This window comes from Gopherus evgoodei, chromosome 5 (genome assembly GCF_007399415.2).
Source record: "Gopherus evgoodei ecotype Sinaloan lineage chromosome 5, rGopEvg1_v1.p, whole genome shotgun sequence".
Classification (NCBI taxonomy): domain Eukaryota; kingdom Metazoa; phylum Chordata; order Testudines; family Testudinidae; genus Gopherus; species Gopherus evgoodei.
In genome coordinates, this window is record NC_044326.1 from 106845036 (window position 1) to 106870246 (window position 25211).

Genomic DNA, 25211 nt, shown 5'->3' on the forward strand with positions numbered 1-25211 from the left:
TTAGCAATTTCCCATATATTATGTTTATTACATTTCCTCAGGTTTAGATTTAAAAGTTTTCCAGAAATCTCAAATATTTAAGTTCCCATCTTTATTCTGCAGTCTAGTTTTACAAATGAAGATCTGCCAACTAACAGGTCTTCTGTAAAAGGAATGTTAATTCTTAGCACTTTAAAATAATCCATGTTTACAACCTTACATTGTTACAGTGGGCAAACAGTATAAATAATTCAGGAAGAGAAGATACTCACTTATCCTTATTTAAGCCCATCAAACAAAATCATCTATTTTTTCTGTTGTTTTTTTCACCTTTCCACTTTTGAAAAACAACCCCCAAAGCCCTCCCAACTTCATTGTGTACTCCTTGACTGACAAACTCAAATGTGATAAAATGTCTGTGGATGGTTCACTGTAAAGAATACTTCTTTAATTTTCCAGAATTGTTTTGCATCCATCCTTCAAGCTGCAACAGTCTTTCTGGTGCAAATGTCTGTATATAAAGTTTCTAAAATGCACTTTAAACGCTGTAAAGAATTCCCTAGGGAAAATGACATAGTATAATGGTTTTCCACCTTTTTTAATTTGCAGACCCCTAAAGGGTTTCAAGTGGAGCTGCAGACCCCTTTGGAAATCTTAAACATAGCCTGTAGTCCTCAAGGGGTCTGCAGACACAGCTTGAAAACCACTGGCATAGTATAACCAGTTTTTCACTGTAAGGAATTACACAAAGCTGTCCAGTGAATCTGGCCCATATGTAATTCTTACCTCAATCTTCTATTTAATAATAGAAGAGAGACAGATTAATGCCCTGCATTCATTTTAAGCCCCATATTTAGATGCTTGTAACCATTTCAGGAAATTACCCTTTGAGGTGAAATGTAGCAGTATGAAGCTCAACACAAGATTTAATTGTTTAGAAGAGTTTAGTAAAATTTATTTTAGCTGTTTTAGAGTTGTCTAGATGGTAACAATAATTTTTAATTCATTAAAAATTATAATGTTTGTCATTTTAATAACTCAAGAATAACTTCATATAAGCCTGCAGACTTGGATTCATATCCTGCAAATATTTGTACACATGAGTAAATTCCACTGATTGCTTAAGTCAGAAGTATATAGAAATACATAGAAATTGGTTGATAGAGAAAGTCTCTTCATTCTTCTAGCCCATCCCCACTCTAACAACAGGATGGTTCCATACTACACATTTTCTAATACTTTGTCTTGACTAGTTTGAAATGTCTCAAAACACCGGAGTTCCACTATCTCCTTTCAGAAGACTATGCCACAATTTGATAAATCTGTCCAAGTTTTTCTTTTTCTTAATTTCATCCCATTATTCTAAATTATCCCTGCTTGCAACTGCAAGAAATCTTTTTAGCAAAGAAGAAATGACAGAATGAACATTGTTCATAGTGCTGTATTTAGATTTCATGTCATAACACAAGCATTTTGGAAAGTTACCTTAAATAGATATTTTTAAAAAGTTAACTACTAAAAACGCAGCTAACAATCAGCTAGTACTGTACAATCAATAAATCTCTTCCTCAGATTGCACATATCAATTACTAGCTTATTTAATTAAGACACATTTTTAATTGCTTTATGGATTTTGTTTTTACTTACTCTAATTTCACCCTTTGTTGCAGATAATGTTAAGCATCATCTCCATTGATTTTTTGCAAGTACTGCATTCAGAGAAGATCTCTTCCAATTTAGATTTCCAGATACTTTGACTCTGAGCTCTAACAACTTTATAACCTCCTCAAAGCCCCTCATAAATGCATTGCAATGGTCACATGAACATTTGCGGCGTGGTACCAGCACCATTTTTTGTCCCCTCTGCTATGGCACTTTAAGAGGATAAAGCCAAAAACTTTGTTTTTAATTGAAAGTATTCCAAAAAATGAATCTTATTATGAAACTTCGTAGAAGTTTCAGAACAGTGGTAATTCTCTTAACCACCTTCTGTTTAGTAAGCATAGTCATTTCCACCTATTACTTATATACAGGCTACAAGCAGGAGATGACCCTAACTGAAACCACTGGAGAAGCAGAGTGCGAGGGCCTGAAACTTTTACCATACAGGTCCATGGAGCTGAAGACTGCTAAGCCGATGGATCCATCTAATACTGACCCTATTGTCTTGCTATTTGTGGAGAGCCAGTACTCCCAGCTTGGACAAGATATCATAGCCATCCTTGAGTCTAGTCGATTCCAGTACCATATGGTGATTGCACCTGGAAAAGGTGACATTCCTCCTCTTACAGATAGCGGCAAAGGGAAATATATGCTTGTTATATATGAGAATATTTTAAAGTATGTGTCCATGGACTCATGGAATAGAGAGCTTCTGGAAAAATATTGTGTGGAATACAGTGTTAGCATAATTGGTTTTCATAAAGCGAATGAGAACAGCTCACCAAGTATTAAATTAAAAGGATTTCCATTAGACCTTTACAATAATGTTGCCCTCAAAGATTGCTTTGTAAACTCTCAATCTCCTCTACTGCACATTACAAAAGCACCAAGGGTTGAGAAAGGCCCACTACCTGGGGAAGACTGGACGGTTTTCTTATTTAATCACTCCACCTTCCAACCTGTGCTTTTAACTGAATTACAGACTTCCAGATCCTTCCCAGCATCATTGCCTAAGGCTCCACTGTATGCTACAGTGATCCAGGACTTGGGGCTTCATGATGGGATTCAGAGAGTCCTTTTTGGAAACAACTTGACCTTTTGGCTACACAAGTTGATCTTTATAGATGCCATCTCTTTCTTGACGGGGAAGAAGCTCACATTGTCCTTGGATAGGCACATTCTTGTCGATATAGACGACATCTTTGTTGGAAAGGAGGGAACAAGAATGAACATCCAGGATGTGAAGGTAAGCCAAGAACTGGGGATGGCGTCTCAAATAAATGACTCAAATCACAAATATATCTGGAGAGAGATAGAGAAAGAGCAAAGGAGGCCTGGAAGGACTCAGTATCATAGTAATGCAACCAAGTTACAAATAAATCCAACAGGATTTGAAAGCACAATCAGAATTTTGTTACATTTTGTGTTGTTGGAACTGGTTGAAAGTGGCTGTCCCCCACTCACCTGCACAGCTATGCATGCTCAAATATACTCTCACACATAAGCATGCATGTACTGGTCACTCTGTATGTGGGCTACCCTCTACTAATGTCAGATCTGCTCAACAGTTTATTACTATATTTCCTCTAGTGGCTGAGCCATGACTAATCCTATTAGTGTTACAGGTAACATAGGTTCTCTTTTAGTCTGAATATTGTGTCAGTGTTTTTGATTGCTTACCTTGCTAAGAACCGTCAAGTCCTGAATGACAGCAGATTTGTTGTAACTGACATCCACAGTACATGCACATACTGTTCAAATGCATGTACATAATCATATATATGGAAACATTTGCATATAGATAGATGCACACAATTGACAGGTATTTATTTTGAACCAGAGTTTTATTGGGTTTTAAAAAAAAAAGTGGTGTTTGTGCAGTTTGTTAACTTTCCAGAAAGGATGTTTGTTATTTATAACTTCACTTTGTATTAGAGAAACAAAAGAGAAATTCCAAGCAGTTATGAAATATTAAAATATATAATCTCATTCTGATGTATGAGGCTTATAAGAACAACTCTCTTTGCCATTAATAGTAGTTTCATAATTAAAGCTTCGCAAAACAAGATGAAAAGATACCTTTACACCTTACACTTGTACATCCGTAGTTATGATCATATACTGTTTTTTCCCCTTGATTTAGAATGTTCATTGGCTGAATTTTTGGTGTTTTGTGTTTGGGGGCTTTTTTTTTTATTTTTTTCAATTTAACTATAAAAGTTTCCAATACAAAGGCTTATCACTCTGGATGTTTGTCCTGTGAAATTCCACAGAGGAAGATTCTTAGAAATATCTTTGAGAATTAAAAATGATGAATTGATACCAGTAGCATTACTCCTAATTAAATGGTCCTTTGGAATTGTCTAAATGTCCACATATTAAGGAAATTATGATATTAATAGAGGCTATTAGAGACTTTAGAGCTATTGCAAATATATGTTCCCTATTCCCTACACAGTGAGATTTTTTCTTGTAAACATTGAAATGCTTCCATAATCAATTAGCATGCACACACCCACACCCACACCCACACCGACCCCCCCCACACACCAAGCCTTTATCTACAATCTTTTTATGAAGTCCTAAGTTTATTTCATTATGTTTTAAAATTATTTTTTTTATATTATGCATTTTCTATGATCTGTATCCTGGCCAGGGCCAGCAGCAGAACCAGATGAACTGAGATTTCACCCAAAAGTTGCTCCTGTGACATTTGCAGGCCTGTTTTGCAGACCCAGAAAGTTCAGATAATTGCAACAGGCAACCATGCTTTTGAATGCTTATCAAAGCTGACACCAGGGTCCAATCATAGCATCATAGAATATCAGGGTAGGAAGAGAACTCAGAAGGTCATCTAGTCCAACCCCCTGCTCAAAGCAGGACAAACCCCAACTAAATCATCCCAGCCAGGGCTTTGTCAAGCCTGACCTTAAAAACCTCTAAAGAAGGAGATTCCACCACCTTCATAGGTAACCCATTCCAGTGCTTCACCACTCTCCTAGTGAAAAAAGATTTTCCTAATATCCAACCTAAACCTCCCCCACTACAACTTGAGACTACTACTCCTTGTTCTGTCATCTGCTCCACTAAGAACAATCTAGATCCATCCTCTTTGGAACCCCCTTCCAGGTAGTTGAAAGCAGCTATCAAATCCCCCCTCATTCTTCTCTTCTGCAGACTAAATAATCCCTGTTCCCTCAGCCTCGCCTCATAAGTTATGCGCTCCATCCCCCTAATCATTTTTGTTGCCCTCCGCGAGACTCTTTCCAGTTATTCAACATCCTTCTTGTAGTGTGGGGTTCAAAACTGGACACACTACTCAAGACAAGGCCTCTCCAATGCCGAATAGAGGGGAATGATCACGTCCCTCGATCTGCTGGCAATGCTCCTATTTATACAGCCCAAAATGCCATTAGCCTTTTGGCACCAAAGGCACAATGTTGACTCATATCCAGTTTCGCATCCACTGTAACCCTTCGGTCCTTTTCTGCAGAACTGCTGCCTAGCCACTCAGTCACTAGCCTGTAGCAGTGCATGGGATTCTTCCATCCTAAGTGCAGGACTCTGCACTTGTCCTTGTTGAACCACATCTGATTTCTTTTGGCCCAATCCTCTAATTTGTCTAGGTCCTCTGTATCCTATCCCTACCCTCCAGCATATCTACCACTCCTCCTAGTTTAGTGTCATCTGCAAACTTGCCGAGGGTACAATCTACACCACCCTCTAGATCATTAACAAACATATTGAACAAAACTGGCCCCAGGACCGACCCTTGGGGTGCTCCACTTGATACCAGCTGCCAACTAGACATGGAGCCATTGATCACTACCCATTGAGCCTGGAAATCTAGCCAGATTTCTATCCACCTTATAGTCCATTCATCCAGCCCATACAGACCATATCAAAAGCTTCGCTAAAGTCAAGGAATAACACATCCATTGCTTTTCCCTCATCCAGAGCCAGTTATCTCATCATAGAAGGCAATTAGGTTAGTCAGGCATGACTTGCCTTGGTCAATCCATGCTGACTGTTCCTGATCACTTTCCTCTCCTCTAAGTGCTTCAAAATTGATTCCTTGATTTTTCCAGGGACTGAGGTGAGGCTGACTTGCCTGTAGTTCCCCGAATCCTTCTTCTTCCCTTTTTTAAAGATGAGCACTACATTAGACTTTTTCCAGTCATCCGGGACCTCCTCTGATCACCATGAATTTTCAAAGATAATGGCTCTGCAATCACATCCGCCAACTCCTTTAGCACCCTGAGATGCAGTGCATCCAGCCCCAGGGACTTGTGCTCGTCCACCTTTTCTAATAGTCCTGAACCACTTCTTTCTCCACAGAGGGCTGGTCACCTCCTTCCCATGCTGTGCTGCCCAGTGCAGTAGTCTGGGAGCTGATCTTGTTCGTGAAGTCAGAGGCAAAAAAAGCGTTGAGTACATTAATTTTTTCCACATCTTCTGTCACTAGGTTGCCTCCCCCATTCAGTAAGGGGTCCAAACTTTCCTTTACCTTCTTCTTGTTGCTAACAAACCCTTCTTGTTACTCTTAACATCCCTTGCTAGCTGCAACTCCAAGTGTGGTTTGGCCTTCCTGATTTCACTCTTTCATTCCTGAGCAAAATTTTTATACTTCTCCCTGGTCATTTGTCTAATCTTCCACTTCTTGTAAGCTTCTTTTTTGTGTCTAAGATCAGCAAGGATTTCACTGTTAAGCCAAGCTGGTCTCCTGCCATATTTACTATTCTTTCTACACATTCGGATAGTCTGTTCCTACAACCTCAGTAAAGATTCTTTAAAATACAGCCAGCTCTCCTGGACTCCTTTCTCCCTCATGTTATTTTCCCAGGAGATCCTGCCCATCAGTTTCCTGAAGGAGTCAAAGTCTGCTTTTCTGAAGTCCAGGGTCCATATTCTGCTGCTCTCCTTTCTTTCTTGTGTTAGAATCCTGAACTCCACCATCTCATGGTCCCTGCCTCCCAGGTTACCATCCACTTTCGCTTCCTCTACTAATTCTTCCCTGTTTTTGAGCAGCTGGTCAAGAAGAGCTCTGTCCCTAGTTGGTTCTTCCAGCACTTGCACCAGGAAATTCTCCCCTACACTTTCCAAAAACTTCCTGCATTGTCTGAGAACTGCTATATTGCTCTCCCAGCAGATATCGAGGTGATTGAAGTCCCCCATGAGAACTAGTAACTTCTGTTAGTTGCCTGAAGAAAGCCTCATCCACCTCATCCCCAAGGTCTGGTGGTCTATAGCAGACTCCCACAATGACATCCCCCTTGTTGCTCACACTTCTAAACTTAATCCAGAGCCTCTCAGGTTTTTCTGCAGTTTCATACTGTAGCTCTGAGCAGTCATACTTCTCTCTTACATACAATTCAACTTTCCCACCTTTTCTGCTCTGCCTGCCCTTTGTGAACAGTTTATATCCATCCATGACAGTACTCCAGTCATGTGATTTATCCCACCAAGTCTCCATTATTCCAATCATATTTTAATTCCTTGACTGTGCCAGGACTTCCAATTCTTCCTGCTTGTTTCCCAGGCTTCTTGCATTTGTGTATAGGCACTTAGGATAACTCGCTGATCCTCTCACTTTCTCAGTATCCAACTCTTATGATCATCAGTGGACAACGGAAAGGCCCCTCGACTCCAGACCTTTTGAGATTTGATCATTACTACAGCTGAGCAAATAACTGTTTCTTTTCAATTCTCAATTTTTCAAAAATAATCAGTTTGTTTTAAAATGAAACAGAACTTTTTGGTTTTATTTTACTGAAACAAAAAACAAAGACAATTTATTTCAGATAGAACAAAACCTTTTGTTCATCTCAATTTTTGTTTCTTTTTTTGTTTTTCACTTTGTTAGGTTTTAGGTATGGGTTTTTTAAAATCTTTTTATTTAAAAAATAATTTTAACCAAATTTCAAAATGAAATTTCATTTTGAAGGAAAAAACCAAAATGTTTCAATTTAGAAATGTCAAAAAAAACCATTCTGACTTTAATTTTTTGCACTTTTTATTCTGCCAAAACTATTTGCTGAATTTGACTCAAATTCTCAATGTTTTGGTGCATTAAATTTTTATTTTTCACTGAATTTACTATTTGACTGAACAATTTCACCCAGCTGTAATCATTACTAGTTACAGAGTGTACTAGTTCAGTAGTAAGATCAGATGGTGTTAGATGCTTAGTGAGCGGAAATGCACATTAAAATCCAGTGACTAAGGGCTTCTCTACATAGGGAAATTGACTGGAATGGCTGCTATGGAGTAAACTATTCTGCAATAGCTCCCTGTGTGGCTACCCTTATCCCAGAAAAAGAGTGACTTTTTCTTTTCTGATTTAGCTTAATCCATTTCCAAAGTGGATTAAGCTAAACTGGAAAAATAAAGGATTCTTATTGCTGAATAAGAGTATCCACAAGGATAGTTATTCCAGAATAGCAACAGCACTTTAAATTCACACCCTGCTTTATTTCAGAATAACTTTCCCATGTAGTCAAACCCAAAATAACTTCTTCTATTGCCCAGAGAATTAATAATTCCATATTAGTTCTCCTGACTGTCTTTGGTAAATGACACGTGATTTCTACCTGTAATCTTCCACATCTCTATTTAAAACAGAAGAAAGCTATGTATAATTTAAACTGACAGTGCTGAATCATCTCTCAGCCCTGACAAATATCACATTGTTTAGAATAACAGACCTCTTCCATTTATTTCCCACTTTTGACTAGCTATACTTTTGATGAGCGAGCTGTATAATAGGGTTTCTCTTCAGATGCCATCACATGCAAAAAATAAATACTAGTACAAATAAAATTAAGCAAAATTGGCATTTTACTGTTTAGAAAACCCATATGCTCTACACTACATTCATGTCATGTGACAAAAGAGTATGTGCATTATGATCACAGACCAAGGTAATGTTTAACCAGGAATATTATGTGAAAACATTTGCAGAATCAAAGACAACATAATTCACGTAGCCCACAGTTGAAGTGCTTGCAAGGTGTTCAGATCTTACCCTGTTCACCAAAGCAGCATGCTGACATTTGAGCGGAATCCCAGCCTTAGAGAGGCAGAAGGATGAAAAAGTAGCTCTGGCATTCCAACATGTTCTGTGTAAAACACTTCACTGCCCCTGCCTCCCTCCCCCAAAAGGTTATATTGACACCAAAGTGTACATTACTTCTTTTGTGTGCATCCATCAAGAGGAATAGAGATTTGTATTATATCTTGACAAAAACGAGGCTTTGTTTACTGTCTTCTAGATATTAGACTTTTTTAAAAAGGAAACATTCAGGAGTTCTTCTCTTTATGGATTGTATTTGAATAGATGTTCTCGTGAAATGCTGTGTTCCTCCTGTATTTCTGAAGTGCTGCGCAAGGAACAATATAACAATCCACATCTGGCATTGCATTTTCAACAGATAGTACAAGGTAATTGGATATGGGTTTTTTTGCATCACCATGTAGGGAATCACAACCAAAATAGGTAGGATTCAAAACTCTAGTTGGTGCCTGGCCAACAGGTCAGGGCAGATACCAGGCATGATATGCACCCTATGGCTAGTGTTGAAAATTTATGGAAAATCATAGAAAGTATTCATAGCAAATAAAAGTCAGAATGGAGCACTCAATCTTCTTTTAATGGAGTTATTTACCCAGGCAAGAAAAGTAGTCCAGTGGCTAGAGCAGTGAGCTGAGAATCTAGGAACCTGGATTTTATTCCCCACTCTGTCACTAACACATTGTTGAGTGAGTCAGGTGAGCCCAGATTTTCAAGAGTAACTTCTAATATTAGATGTTTCAGTTGTGTGGTGGATAACTATGGACAGTTCTGACAATTCTCAGCAATGTCTCACTGAATTTGGGTGCCTCAATTTTTAGTGCCCAAGATAAGACATATATGACCTGATTTTCAGGGGTATATTGGGGACCCACACATCCAAATGAAGTCAACTGGGGAATTGCAGTTACTCAGTACCTGAAATCAGTGCCAAAATTCAGTCTCTGCAGAACCTGAATGTATCCCACAATGAGTTCTCAAATACCAAAGAGGGCATAATTTAGCAAGCCAGGTAAGGTAAGCAACCCTTTCTGCTTCAAATCAAGCCAAAGACTGAGATGCAAGTGACCGGTAAAAAGGCATTAATATTAAATTCTGTTAATTAGTCTGACCAGAAAACATTATAGGTGAGATGGGCTCGATCCAACAACAATTGAACTCAGTCACAGTCTTTAGGACCTTTAGGATCAGGACCTATGTCCCTATCAAGTGACTTTTATTCTTTGTATTTCTTGTAGAAAGGAGATTTGTTTTACTTATAAGTGATATTTGCATATAAAATTGTTCTTAATGCCACCACACATTAGTGTGCTGTATTTAAACCTCAGGGCTTTTTAAAAAAAAAATTTAAATCAGCTGGCAGGTAAGGATTTGTTTCTCAAGACATTTCAGAAATACTTGCTATGTAAATCAGTCTTTATTTATAGACAGGACATTCCCAGAATACATTAGCATTCGAAACAGGCTGCTTGCTAATGAGTATAACATCAAAATCAGAGTATACTTTGGTTAATTTACAATAAAGAACAATTATTAAAAGTTTAGAGAATAATCTCTCAATATGCTCAAGGAGTGATGCAGTTAAGTACCTGTGGGCCTAATTTACCCCTCAAGTTAGAACAGCTTGCTCAGTAGGAAAGGAAAATATCAGAAGGAGGAAATCTTCAAGAGGCTGTGATTTTCCTAAAGAATTTTGTAGTGTTTCTGTATACTTTATAACAGCTGCTGATACAAGCCATCCAGAGGCGGTTGCATTTCAGTGGTGAATACAACCGTCCCTGTGATTTTCTTTTCTAAAACATGTAGGTGTTGAGATACTTAGGGTTTGATTCTGCCTGTCCTTTGTGTGGATTTTAAGAGTGTTGATGAGCACAGCTCCTTTATTTCAAATGGTTCTAGACCACAAACTGGTTCTCCACATCTGGCTCCATGTTCCTGTACAGGAATGGGGCAGTATTTGGGTCAGATTCTCTTATGAAACATATGCCATAATCTAGCACTACCGTCACAGTCCGTGTTTACACTACATCACACTAACATTCAATTTAGCTTGTCCCTTCAGTCAATTTTTAAAATGTGATACCCTCCAAAATGTGATATTTGTTCAATTAATATTTTCCTTTTGTTGATTTTGATACAGAAGGAACAGAAACTAAAATGTAAATTTCATATGAAGTAGTCTCTGTCATTTAACACTATCATTTTTTTTTCTGCACCATAAATTCACTTATCTAATTCCTTACTGACATAGGGCATACAGAGCCCCTGCTATCCCAGATTAATAGAGAGACTAGCTGCCTCCTCTTCTGGGACTGATTGGTGACCCTGCAACAGCTAGGGAAGACATTTGGAACTCCAGAAGACAAGGATCACAGAACATGAGTCTGGGAAACAGCCTAGAGAGGCATTGTAGGAAGCAGTAAGAGATTGGGAGATATGGTTCCAACTCCTAGATGCCTGGAATGAAGTGCAGAGGAATGTGTGGGTCTGGGTTCCTCTACCAACCCTAGCAGAGTGGTTACTAATGCCAGCAGAGCAAAGGGATCTGAACCCCAACAGGCTAGAGACTGCTGACCACTCACTAGGGTTACGGGACTCCTGACTCACTAGTATCTGAGAGGGAAGAGACTATTAATGATCCAACTGGAACATTAGAGTCATAGTGAGGAACTACCAGATGGGGTTAAATGGTGATTGGCTGAATGAAGGAGAAACAGAGGTAACCTTGCCATAACTCCTGCTCCACCATGATGGTGGTAGGGGAGGGCACTCCAGCACAATGTTCTCTATCATACACACAGTGCAGAATGATACCTATAATTAAGGTTGCACAAACATCTCCATTCTTGTCATGTTCAGCTTTTTTTTAATCATGCCAGATTTGTTTTCTGTCTGGCAACAGATGTTAATGAAAAATTGAACCAAAGTGATTCAGCTATTTTGAAGAACAGTGCTAAAAATGCCCTCACATTTTTTTTAAATATTTTAACAGCTGTAGTGTGTTTGTGGTAGATGGCAAAAACTTGAAATTGAATTGCAAAATCTTGAAAAACACCCCACCTTTTGATAGTTTGGTGCCAATTAGTCATGATTTTTCAAAATTAACATTTTAAAAAATATATGCTATGTGAGGGCACATGGAACTTTGTAGTAAGCTCTTTCAAAGTTGTGCAAGATTCCAACTGGTTTTGAACATAATTGCACAGATTAGAGATGTTTGTAAGCAGTTCTGTGTTTTTCTCTATGATTAGCATATTTGTGCAAGGAAACTACAAATGAACAGAAGCATTTCTAACTCTACACGGAGAGTATGACTAAATAACATTACTCCAAACAATCCCTTCCTAGACACTTTTTTTTCATTTCCCATGTAAATTGTAACTGTGAATTAAAAGTTTGTCACTAAAAATTGGTCTTTTGATGGCAATCAGTTCAATATAACAATCACAAGCTAATCATGAACTAATTCAGTTCAAACTAGATGGAAGGATAAACAAAAACAGATCTGGGACTAGGGTTTTTGACTTCAAAAGGGCTAACTTTAAAGAATTAAGGAAATTAGTTAGGGAAGTGGACTGGACTGAAGAACTTGTGGATCTAAATGCGGAGGAGACCTGGAATTACTTTAAGTCGCAGCTGCAGAAACTATCAGAAGCCTGCATCCCAAGAAAGGGTTAAAAAACCATAGGCAGGAGTTGTAGACCAAGCTGGATGAGCAAGCATCTCAGAGAGGTGATTAAGAAAAAGCAGAAGGCCTACAAGGAGTGGAAGAAGGGTGGGATTAGCAAGGAAAGCTACCTTAGTGAGGTCAGAACATGTAGAGATAAAGTGAGAAAGGCTAAAAGCCAAGTAGAGTTGGACCTTGCAAAGGGAATTAAAACCAATAGTAAAAGGTTCTATAGCCATATAAATAAGAAGAAAATGAAGAAAGAAGAAGTGGGACCGCTAAACACTGAGGATGGAAAGGAGGTTAAGGATAACCTAGGCATGGCCCAATATCTAAATAAGTACTTTGCCTCAGTCTGTAATAAGGCTAATGAGGAGCTTAGGGATAATGGAAGGATGACAAACGGGAATGAGGATATGGAGGTGCATATTACCACATCTGAGGTAGAAGCCAAACTTGAACAGCTTAATGGGACAAAATCGGAAGGCCCGGACAATCTTCATCCAAGAATATTAAAGGAACTGGTGCATGAAATTGCAAGCCCATTAGTGAGAATTTTTAATGAATCGGTAAACTCGGGGGTTGTACCGTATGACTGGAGAATTGCTAACGTAGTTCCTATCTTTAAGAAAGGGAAAAAAAAGTGATCCGAGTAACTATAGGCCTGTTAGTTTGACATCTAAGGTTTGTAAGGTCTTGGAAAAAATTTTGAAGGAGAAAGTAGTTAAGGACATTGAGGTCAATGGTAATTGGGACAAATTACAACATGGTTTTACTAAGAGTAGATCGTGCCAAACCAACCTGATCTCCTTCTTTGACAAAGTGACAGATTATTTAGACAAAGGAAATGCTGTAGACCTAATTTAGCTCGATTTCAGTAAGACATTTGACAAGGTTCCACATGGGGAATTATTAGTTAAATTGGAAAAGATGGGGATAAATATGAAAATTGAAAGGTGGATAAGGAACTGGTTAAGGGGGAGACTACAACGGGTCGTACTGAAGGGTAAATTGTCAGGCTGGAAGGAGGTTACTAGTGGAGTTCCTCAAGGATCGGTTTTGGGACCAATCTTATTTAACCTTTTTATTACTGACCTTGGCACAAAAAGCAGGAATGTGCTAATAAAGTTTGCGGATGACACAAAGCTGGGGGGTATTGCTAACATGGAGAAGGACCGGGATATCATACAGGAAGATCTGGATGACCTTGTAAACTGGAGTAATAGCAATAGGATGAAATTTAATAGTGAAAAGTGCAAGGTCATGCACTTAGGGATTAATAATAAGAATTTTAGATATACATTGGGGACGCATCACTTGGAAGCAACAGAGGAGGAGAAGGACCTTGGAGTATTGGTTGATCACAGGATGACTATGAGCTGCCAATGTGATATGGCCGTTAAAAAAGCTAATGCGGTTTTAGGATGCATCAGGCGAGGTATTTCCAGCAAAGTTAAGGAGGTGTTAGTACCGTTATATAAGGCACTGGTGAAACCTCACCTGGAATACTGTGTGCAGTTCTGGTCTCCCATGTTTAAGAAGGATGAATTCAAACTGGAACAGGTTCAGAGACGGGCTACTAGGATGATCCGAGGAATGTAAAACCTGTCATATGAAAGGAGACTCAAAGAGCTTGACTTGTTTAGTCTAGCCAAAAGAAGGCTGAGGGGGGATATGCTTGCTCTTTATAAATATATCAGAGGGATTAATATTAGGGAGGGAGAAGAATTATTTAAGCTTAGTACCAATGTCGACACAAGAACAAATGGGTATAAACTGGACACTAGGAAGTTTAGACTTGAAATTAGACGAAGGTTTCTAACCATTAGAGGAGTGAAGTTCTCGAACAGCTTTCCAAGGGGAGTAGTGGGGGCAAAAGACATATCTGGCTTTAAGACTAAGCTTGATAAGTTTATGGAAGGGATGGTATGATGGGATAGCTTAATTTTGGCAATTGATCTTTGATTATCAGCAGATAAGTATGCCCAGTGGTCAGTGATGGGATGTTGGATGGGATGGGATCTGAGTTACTGCAAAGAATTCTCTCCTGAGTGCTGGCTGATGAGTCTTGCCCACATGCTCAGGGTTTAGCTGATCGCCATATTTGGGGTCAGGAAGGAATTTTCCTCCAGGGCAGATTGGCAGAGGCCCTGGAGGTTTTTCGCCTTCCTCTGCAGCATGGGGCATGGGTCACTTGCTGGTGGATTCTCTGCAGCTTGAGGTCTTCAAACCACAATTTGAAGACTTCAATAACTCGGACATAGGTTAAGGGTTTGTTATAGAAGTGGACGGGTAGGGTTCTGTGGCCTGCTTTGTGCAGGAGGTCAGACTAGATGATCACATTGGTCCCTTCTGACCCTAAAGTCAATGAGTCTACAAGGTATGTAACCCTTTTCTTAAGAAATCATTTCCTGTGACTCAAATGTTTTTATTCCCCATACACAGTCTTTTCTCAATCAGATACTGTCAGAGATGCATTTTGTTTGTTTGTTTGTTTAAGGGCAGCATCAGTAAGTGAGAGATTAGAGAATAGAGTTGTTATGGTTTGTGCTTACCTCAAAAGATCTGCAGTCCCCTCTACTGTGGAAGCTGTGCAAGGTCATATCTGGCTAAGCAATTAAACAGAAACTCAGCTGAGCCATGGAAAGCTATTTTCTCAAGCTTCATGGGTATATATCTCAAGCCTGGAGTTTCTGCAAATTAATTTCTCTCCTTTCCTCCTCCTAATATATTATCTTTCTGCATGGTTTTTAAAAGCTAAAGATCCACAAATGCATCAGTTACTTGCAGAATTGTTCATCTAGCTTTAAATTACGTTGATCCCCAACCATACAACAGTTCCAACCACATTGATATCAGTACTCCAGGAAAAACAATTAGTAATACCTGGTTGTCCTGCATTTGTGCTACATGCCATGCATACAGAGCTTGATTTTTCATCTTTAAAGCTTTCTCTAACCAACACAAACAGATTTGCTGTCAATCAGCATTAGCAAATTCTTGGTACCTTTTTAACTGAAGACATTCAGTATCTTACTATGACCCCTTTTCCCCCAAAAGCTAAATTGTTCTGTTCTGCATAGCCTAACTGCTGACACAAGGACAAGGTTGTCCTTGTCCAATCTGAGGTTGTATAAATAGATGGAACAGTGGTTAGGAGTGTCCTTTGTGCTATTCTTGACTTCATCCAGAACTTTTTCTTGAATAACTTCATGAGTCTTCTGTATTCTCAACCACTCATGTGTTCCAAGCATCAACTCACTTTCAGTACTAGTTTTTGAGTCCTCTCGAGTTTCTAGAGGATTGATCTTTATCTTTGACCTTTACTGGATTTCTGTTCTTTAAAAATGCTTTGAACTCCTGAAGAGTGCAAGTTCTCTCTCATTCTAGTACTATAGTGACAAGAATTCATGTTGGAGTCATAGCTCTTTGAATAATACTGAATTTAATAGTGCTGCTGCATCAGGGCGCTACCCCCTGTGCTTGATAATCTAAGAATAGGTTTTTCCATCTCATAACTTCTGTGATCCTTCTGTGAGGACAATTGATTTTAAATATAGTGAGTAAAAATATCTGGGCCAGATCCTCAGCTATAGCAAATTTGCATATAATTCAAGTCAGCTGAAGAGCAAAGAGGGTACATAAAACACTGATTTACTTTGCCCCAATCCTTCTGCTGCTCTGTGCAGCAATTCCTCCCTGTCCACTCAGAGTCTAAAACCCATTTCTTAGCAAGGCCATTGAGAAGCTGTTGAAGAGCTCCAACCACATTTCATCTCTGCCAATATCCTGTGCCTTTCATGGTCATGTTCTACACTACGACATAGAAATGGAGATGGTCACACTTGTGAATAAACACCATTTAGCAGTGGATAAAGGGATAATGACATATTACCAGATCTCTCAGCAAAGTTTGACATGGTAGATCACATGATATAGCTGACTCTCCTTAGAAATTTGCCAGAAATAGTCAGAAATCTGTTACATTGGTCCTGGGGGATTATGCTAGGATTATGAACCTACATCTCAAGAACTCTCTTGTGGAGTTCTTTAGGGCTCTATTCTTTCCCACATCCCATTTCATATACATTTACAACCTCTAGGGGAGACTGTGAGATGTCCTTGACTTAAATTACAGCAATACTTAGACAACACCTGACTCTGCATTTTCTTCACAATAAATGCAAACAGCATATCCCCCATTAGTTCCAGTGCTTGAATGAGATCTGCATCTGAATGAAGGAAGGGTGGCAGATGCTAAACACTTGCAAGACACAGGTGATGTTGGAAAGAAGGAAGCATTTGGAGGAGCCAATACCATAACCCTACCTTCAGTCAAGTGTACCAGTATCCTTATTGTCAAGGAGAACTCACTGCTTGTTCTCCTACCCTGTTTTGAAGTCCTCCAAGGCTCTTCACTTTCCAAAACCAAACAGCTGGAATCCTAAGTTCTCTAGCAAAAAATGCTAGAAATTCCTTCCAGGCATATCTAGCTAGAAGGGTGTGCCACATTATCAGCATGATTATCATACATTTGTGAACTCCAGTCTTGATTACACATTGACTATGCACTACATTTGACAATTAAATGAAAGACTAATAATTCACCACCCATTGGCCTGCCCACTAAGAAGCATAACTCAAAGTAATGCAAGTGCCTCAAAACTATACTGACTCATCAAATAATGTGTCAGACCAAGAACCTGATTCTGACTGATGTATTCATAGCCCTCAGTGGGGTCTGCTCAACCCGTCTTAGGGACCCCATTTTCCTCTTCACAATCTAGTCCTAACATAACAGCAGTATTGTTAAGAACAAAAGAGGGGTTGATGTGCTGACAATAGCCATAAGAGCAGAGAAAAGAGCTTTTGCTTACAATGACTACCTCCCAAGCAGAGTAACTGTATCAATGGACAATACAGTGAGAAATGGAGAATAAGAGGTTTGGCTGTCTCCTCCTATTTCCTATACACATACCTCAGAAACTGTAGACTATTTGTTAATCTTATTTATGTATGGTATACGTTAATCTTATTTCTCTTAGGCATTTGAAAATCACAGTGAAGAATGCAATATATATATGTAGAAGACTCCTACTTGGGGTTCATCTTAAATACATTTAAAATGAATAAAAGAGAAATTCATAATACATCATAAGTGCTACATGTGGACCTGAGTAAGAAAAAAATAAGAATCGATCAACTTGCTCTGAAATGGGAGTGTCTAGCCCAGGGACAGTAAATAGGCAGACTGCGGGCCAACTCCAGGTTGCCAGACACTTTTGAATGGATCCCTAAATCTTTTTATTTACTTATTATTATAATTATTGTTGTTATTTTTTATTATTTTCTCTGGAGTTGGACCTTGACTGTACCTTGACCATGAAATTTGGACCTTGACAAAAAAAAATTGACTGCTTTTGGTCTAGCCCATCATTATTTTAGTGGATATCATTCAGCATTCTCCCAATTCTGATATCTAGAATCATCCAATTCTTCTTTGCGAGACAATGGGTTTTTTATTGGTCAAATATCATGACTGATCCACCATATCAAATGCTTTAGCCTTTCAACCTTTTTTCATTGTCTCATTAAAGGCAGTTCTCTCATTCAGAATCCTACCAGAGAAGCAGTTAATAAATAAAACTCCTTTGTCATCAGCTAAACCTTGCCTTTTCTTCCAGGCAGCTTGGAGGATTAATTGTCTGTCTGAGCTGCTTACCTGAATTACAATGGATCTGGGCTTCTCCCTCTCCCAGGTCTTTTACTTAAAATATGCTGCGTCCTTTGGGGCTGGTGGGGGGGAGTTATATGGTAAAAACTTCGTCTGCAAATACAGAAAAGGAGAAACATTTTTCCCCATATAGTCCATCTCATTCACTCCCTCTGGAAAACAAATTAAGCTAATATTGCTTTGGTTGTTCCTGTTCTCCAATTCTTTCACCTTTTTTTTTTTTTTTTGCAGGAAGATCTCAGTGTTGAATTTTTCCCACTTATAATCCCCATAAAAACAAGATCCTTGACAATTTTCATGTTTTTTCTTTTCAGCTCTGTGTGCTGGTTAGATTTTTATTTTTTTATATAAAATTTAAAATGTTAAATGTTCAAAAACAAATACATTTAAAAATTGTTTTGTTTTTTCAACCAGCAGCCAATTTCTTGCGCTGAATACATAAAGCTTATGTCTTTTTGCCTATACTTCTGCCTATACTTCTGCTAATTTAATGAATCTAATCTGCCTGATTTCTCTAACAGGCTTCTCTAATTCGAAGATCATGTGCCCAAACACACTGGTATAAGTTTTATGTAGATAGTTGGCATTAGATACTTAATTAGCAGCATTTAGGGCATCTATTAGGCGCTCCATACAAACTGTTTTATATCACACTCTCTAGTAACCTACTTCAACCTGTGTTTTTAAAATGTAACAAGAAACAATAACATTAGTTTCCTGTACTGAAAAATAGCACATTATGAAATGATTTAAATCTTTGCTAAAAAGGCCAGCTAACCCAAACCTACTAAGCAGTCATAATTATTGCTTTAAAAGCACTTGATACAGTAATAAAGCATCACAAAGAATCTCAAATATAATGCACTTCCATTAGCAATAGTATTACTTAAGTTACTTTAAATATGCCTTTATCATCTAAATGCAAGTAATAGAAACAACACTTAGGGCAACAACACAATTTAGTGTTATTAACATTACTCAAGCAATTTCAACACAACCATGTTCAGATAGTGATGTTATTTATTCATGTGGGGGTGGGTGGAGAAAAAGACATGAGTGAGAGAGAAAGTACAATAAAAATCCTGATTGTTATTATCTGGACAATTTCTGCTCACCTATATAAAGTAATCTGGAATGAAAATTTTTCATAAACTTTTGGCATCTAGTTCTTACTACATTTCAATACGTGTTCTCCTTGGAAATCAGATTTTGGGATCCTCTTTGACTCTTTCACAAATCTACTGGGAGGCCATTTAATCAATATTTAAACGTCTTGTGTTATTTTAAGGCATGTTCTTTGTGTTAATGACTTTTCACTCACACACCGGTAAACTATTATGGAAGGTTTTAGGGAGAACATACCAAGTTTCAGCCTATATAGCAACCACAACTCCTGTTGAATGTAATGAGCATTGCAACTACTTACATTAGACTCCAGGTCTTGATCAGGTCACATTTCTATATTAGTAAATGGAAGATATGCACTATATATATGGGATAATTCGAAAATGATAGGTTGTAGATAGATCATGATAACAAATAATATATCATGACAACCCTAAGGATAAAATTCTTGCTGCACTGGGAAAACAAATACCTTAGGGTCAAAATCTGCCATTGGATGTAAACTGAGAGCTCTCATTCACTGTAGTGAGATTTGCACATCTTCATCCAAAGAACGAATTTGGTCTTTAAAAAGGATTCTTAGCTTCAACATCTTTGCTCACTTCCTCAAGTCAGTATGTAATCATGAATATGTTTCCAAACAAGAAATATATTGGTATTTGTCTAAATGAACCAGATACTTTTAATAAGGCTTCTTTTTTCTGTATCATATACATGGTGTGTATACTTTTATATAAACTCAAAAATAAATGGCCTTCTAACTCTAAAGCGCAAAAGACTGAAATTTTACTTTCAAGGCAGTTTGTTAACAATCTTAGCATACAAATACATTTGCTCTTCTGGAGAAATTAATTTGAAGCCACTTGTGTTTAAAAAATCTATCAAAAAACAAAACAAAAAGTCAATAATTTCATGAAACATAAAATTCAGAAAATTTCATCCCACTGTACTTCTCACTAAAAGTGATTTATGTCATATTATATTTATTAATTATAAGGCAATTTTTCTCTTGCAAAAATTGATAAGAAAATCATCCATTTTTACATATGTGGCTTATTAGCTGAACACAAGGGAAAATGTTGTAAAATATCTAGGTTTTTCAATTGAAATTGATTTATAATGAAGCATTATATGGAACATCGTGAAAGTGGTATTCCATCATACGCAGAATAGTTAGCACCTGATTGTCAAGTTTATGAGCTATGACCAATGGCATGACAACTCTTTGAATGTTTCATGAAATCACAAATCATCCATGATGCTCTCTGGCTGAAAACCTTGAATAAAAATTGAAAGAACATCCAAACAAAATCATATTCTGTATCAAAGCTGGGTTAACCCTTCATTACCTATTAGTGTTTAATAGCTACTAGGGAAAGTTTCAACTATTGTAGCAGTAATATGCAAAGTGGTTTACAAGGTGAGAAGGCTTAGGTGTCTAGCTGAGGTCTGCAGAGGGTGCCAATGAGAAACTACAGATGGCTAATGCTCTGGTAGCTCATCTGCTAACTAACACAGGGTGATAAAAACATATAACCTTGGTGCTCCACACACAATGCTGGATCCAGTCCATTACATGAGCTAATTAAAAAGTCTTAGGGACTGAGACAGAGGGCTGTTAGCAGCTACAAAAAAGCTCCTTTTGGGAGCCAGCATGCTGGTCAGATAGAACATGCATAGCAGTGGATAGTTAGAGTAGGACGGAGTTAGGTAGTCTGATTGGAAGGTTAGTGGGGATCACTTGCACCTGTTGGGAGTCTGATGTGCTAATAGCTCACCAGCTGGACAGCCTGGCCAAGAAAGCAAGCAGTATAAAAGTCTGAGCTGGATGAAGGCCCCTTCTAGCTGCTGTGTTTTACCTGGATCATAAGGCAAGAAATAATAATAATGAGTGTGTGTGATGTTAATCACCTGGAGAGCTTACCTGTCAGGCTCCAGGCGGAAACAACTTACAGGGCCAGGTTCTTAGCTGGCACAGCTCCACCGAATTAAATGGCACTATGCAAATATAATCTGAGGATCTGGTTATTTTAGGAGATGGGGGGGTGTTTGTTTTCCAAGCCCTTTAATGGGCCCCAAATACAGTATACTCCCATATATCTGAAATGCTTTTAGCCAAATCTCCATAATCTCTTCCTTCTCTACCAGCATGAGATATGTGCTGCAGAGGGCATGTATCTCATGCTGGGGAACACGGAAGGGATTTGGATAGTGTGGCCATTCAGCTAATAGAATTGAGACCTCCAGCCACAACTGTGGGGAGCATGAGTATGAGCCCCCGGCCACCCTGCTGCTGAATGGTTCCTCATAGACTCATAGACTTTAAGGTCAGAAGGAATCATTATGATCATCTAGTCTGACCCTCTGCACAATGCAGGCCACAGAATCTCACCCTCTCACTCCTGTAACAAACCCCTAACCTATGTCTGAGTTATTGAAGTCCTCAAATCGTGGTTTGAAGATCTCAAGGTGCAGAGAATCCTCCAGAAAGTGACCTATGCCCCATGCTGCAAAGGAAGGCAAAAACCTCCAGGGCCTCTGCCAATCTGCCCTGGAGGAAAATTCCTTCCTGACCCCAAATATGGTGATCAGTTAAACCCTGAGCATGTGGACAAGACTCACCAGCGGGCACTCAAGAAAGAATTCTCTGTAGTAACTCATATCCCAACCCATCTAACATCCCATTACAGACTATTGGGCGTATTTACCTGCTAATAAGCAAAGATCAATTAATTGCCAAAATTATGCTATCCCATCATACCATCCCCTCCACAAACTTATCAAGCTTAGTCTCGAAGCCAAATATGTCTTTTGCCCCCACTACTCCCCTTGGAAGGCTGTTCCAGAACTTCACTCCTCTAATGGTTAGAAACCTTCATCTAATTTCAAGTCTAAACTTCCTGATGGCCAGTTTATATCCATTTGTTCTTGTGTTCACACTGGTACTAAGCTTAAATAATTCCTCTCCCTCCCTGATATTTATCCCCCTGATATATTTATAGAGAGCAATCATATCCCCCCTCAGCCTTCTTTTGGTTAGGCTTAACAAGCCAAGCTCTATGAGTCTCCTTTCATAAGTCAGGTTTTCCATTCAGTGCAGGGAGCCCTTTGCAGTGTCATTGTCATGGGAAGGAGCGAATGGGGAAGACAGCTCCCTGTGTTGCTGCAAGGCCAGTGACAATTGCTCCCTGCAGAAGCAAGGTGCAGGGTAGGCTGCAGTCTGGGGGTGGGGATGCAGAGGGGAGTAGAGGCCTGTCTGAAAGTCTCTGCTTTGCCCTTTCAGGACCATAGCGCCCCCCCTCCCCTGGCATCTGAGGGAATTGGGTGTCACTGGCTCTGTGACTGCACAAGGAGCCCTCTACAGCCCTGCTGTCACAGAAGCGAGTAAGCATTCATGGGGAGAGCGAAAAGAAGACAAGCCCCCAGTCATAGGGGAGGCTACCCTGATGCTGAATGGCTCCTGCCCTCTTGATTACCCAGATAAAACCCATGCTGTTAGAATTTGAGGTTGGAGGTTTGCTGAACTTATGAATCTCAGCCATGCTCACCTAGTGGTAGTTTGTTCACATTACTGAGAAGCAGTTGAACTATTCCTCAAAGCTAGAAGTACCAGACAGCAAGTGTGAAAAATTTGGACAGGGGTGGGGCGTTATAGATGCCTATATAAGAAAAAGCCCCAAATATCATGGCTGTTCCTATAAAATCAGGACATCTGGTCACTCTACTCACAATCAACATACCATGGAACACCTTCTTCCTTACCCTGGAGTTTTAAGGGATGATATAAAAGGGTATGAAGGCGTCTGCTGCAGAGCTGCTTGGAGGTTCATATTTGTCAAACACAAACATCTAGGTGATTTTTCGAGAGTGGAGTTTATTTGCCTCCAGTCCTTATGAATCAAGCTACAAGGGTTCAGTTTGCAAACTCATTTATTGCTGAATCTGCAGGGTTTGCACAGATCTAGTCATAACCCTATAATCAAAAGTGTCTTACTTTTTTTGTTTATTTTTACTTTCAGTATATACATTATGCATTAGCCTAGCCCTGATAGCTTCCATTTATTTATGGCTCTCACCCATGCTGGCAGCAACAAGGTTTTCCACTGTATACCTCTGCAGATTAAATCCTCCTGCTTCTTTATTGCCACTCTGCTCTTGGTTCAGTAGCACGATGCCAATATCAGTTTTAGCTTAACCTTCACTTTTATTTTGTGTTCTTTATGTCTTATTCATATATTTAATAGCATCGTTATCTACATGTGCCTTCAATGATGCAATTATAGTACTAGTTCCAAGTCTACAGTAGTGTCCTTTTGAACGATCTAGCAGTAGTCCTAGGAAATGTTGTGTACATGTGATTCAGAGATAGTAAGCCAGAGTCTTATATTGAACTGAAATCCATGTTCTGCAGACAAGAAACACATTGACTATAAAAACACAGCGAAAGGAACAGAATTTATTCCTTGCTGCCCAAATACATGTTTTTATTGAGAATGACTTAGCTATTTCTAGAAGAGACAGTCTGGGCACCAGACACTGCAGCTGAAACACCCTTAATTCAGACGCAGAAAGCCAGATTTTACATTATCATTGTATTGTTCATTAGCAGCAATTGGCTTTTGAAACAGTATCCTTAATGATCAATATTTATCTTTCTTATCATTGGTCCACAAGCACAGGGCTGGCCTTACTATGAGGGAAACTGAGACAGCTGCCTCAGGTGCCAGACTGTGGTGGGGTGCAACTAAGACCAAGAGTGTAGAAAATTGTGCCTGCTGCTGGTGCGTATGTATTCTTTCTGCTCTAGATGCACAGAGATGGTGGAGTTCTTTGCTGGAAGAAGGAGGGCACAAGAGACATAACAGGCAGGCAGGAGAAAAGGTGAGGGAATAACAGAAAGCAGCAGGGAAAGAGAGAAGGAGGAGCCTCTTATGTACCTGTCTAGCATCCCCAGGAGCCTGGACTGATTAACACCAGTTTCTCAGGGAGCTTCCTGTTTTCTGCTACTTCCTTGAACCCACTTGAGGAGAACAGGCAGTTAACTGAAGTAGTAGGAGATAGTTAGAACCTTAAGACACTGATATCTTCCCTCATTCAGCCCTGCTACCAGCCTGCTTATTTGTCCCCTTCAACTGAGTGTTGAAAGCCACTATACCTGGCATAGAACAGCAGTCATGAGTGAAAGAAGAAAATGTCCCTCTGGGGCAGCATTCAGAAAAAGAAACAAAGCAAAGGAAGCTTTTCTATCTAAGCAGGAAGGAGCTCTCCTGAGATGCATAGACACAAATGTTCACAGTGAGCATTCCAGCCCCACTGAGGATTGGAGTGGTGGGGAGATGCCTGATCTTTCAGTTAGTCAGAGTGCAGGAGACCAGGCAGCTACTGCAGCATCCATATCTCCATCTCAAATGGATGTAACCATGCACAATCCTGAAGAAAAGTGTAGATCAGAGAAGTGTGATGGAGGCACAAGAAACAGCTGCTGCTGAGTTTAGTTCCTTCAGTCTAGATGATCCAGGACTGTGGACTCACTCGAGCAGTAGCCTGAGGGACTTCCTTGTACTGCACTGGCCACAGCAAGTGAAAACTTCATGTTCCCCAAAGACAATGAAAATGGAAGTTTCCATCCAACACATTACTGGCATGAAATCCCCACTGATGACAAAGTGGAGAGGTCATGGCTTATGTACTCAAAAACCCAGAATGTTGCATACTGTTTTTGTTGCAAACTCTTCCACTCTAATGTTCCATCCACATTGGGTTCTAGAGGGAGACAGGACTGGAAAAATCTGGCTAGAAATCTGGCATGCCATGAGAAGGCAGCAAACCACCAGACAGCATTCCATAGGTGGAAAGAGCTTGAGATGAGACTAAAGTTAAAGGCCATCATAGATAATCAGCATCAAGAGAAGATTGCATCAGAGTCTCTTTACTGGCAAAATGTTCTGAAAAGGCTCATTGCCGTTCTGAGAATG

General features: G+C 39.3%; 1 protein-coding gene across 10 annotated transcripts in view; it reads left to right on the forward strand.

The window, feature by feature from the left end:
- Positions 1–25211, forward strand: part of LOC115652604 (bifunctional heparan sulfate N-deacetylase/N-sulfotransferase 4) — a 181870-nt gene that overhangs the window by 16575 nt on the left and 140084 nt on the right. For all 10 annotated transcript variants that reach the window (XM_030564875.1, XM_030564874.1, XM_030564869.1 and 7 more), the window contains one exon: positions 1650–2887. In XM_030564875.1, coding sequence (XP_030420735.1) covers positions 1907–2887 — 981 coding nt within the window. In that variant the 5' untranslated portion in view covers positions 1650–1906. The remainder of the gene's footprint in view (positions 1–1649; positions 2888–25211) is intronic.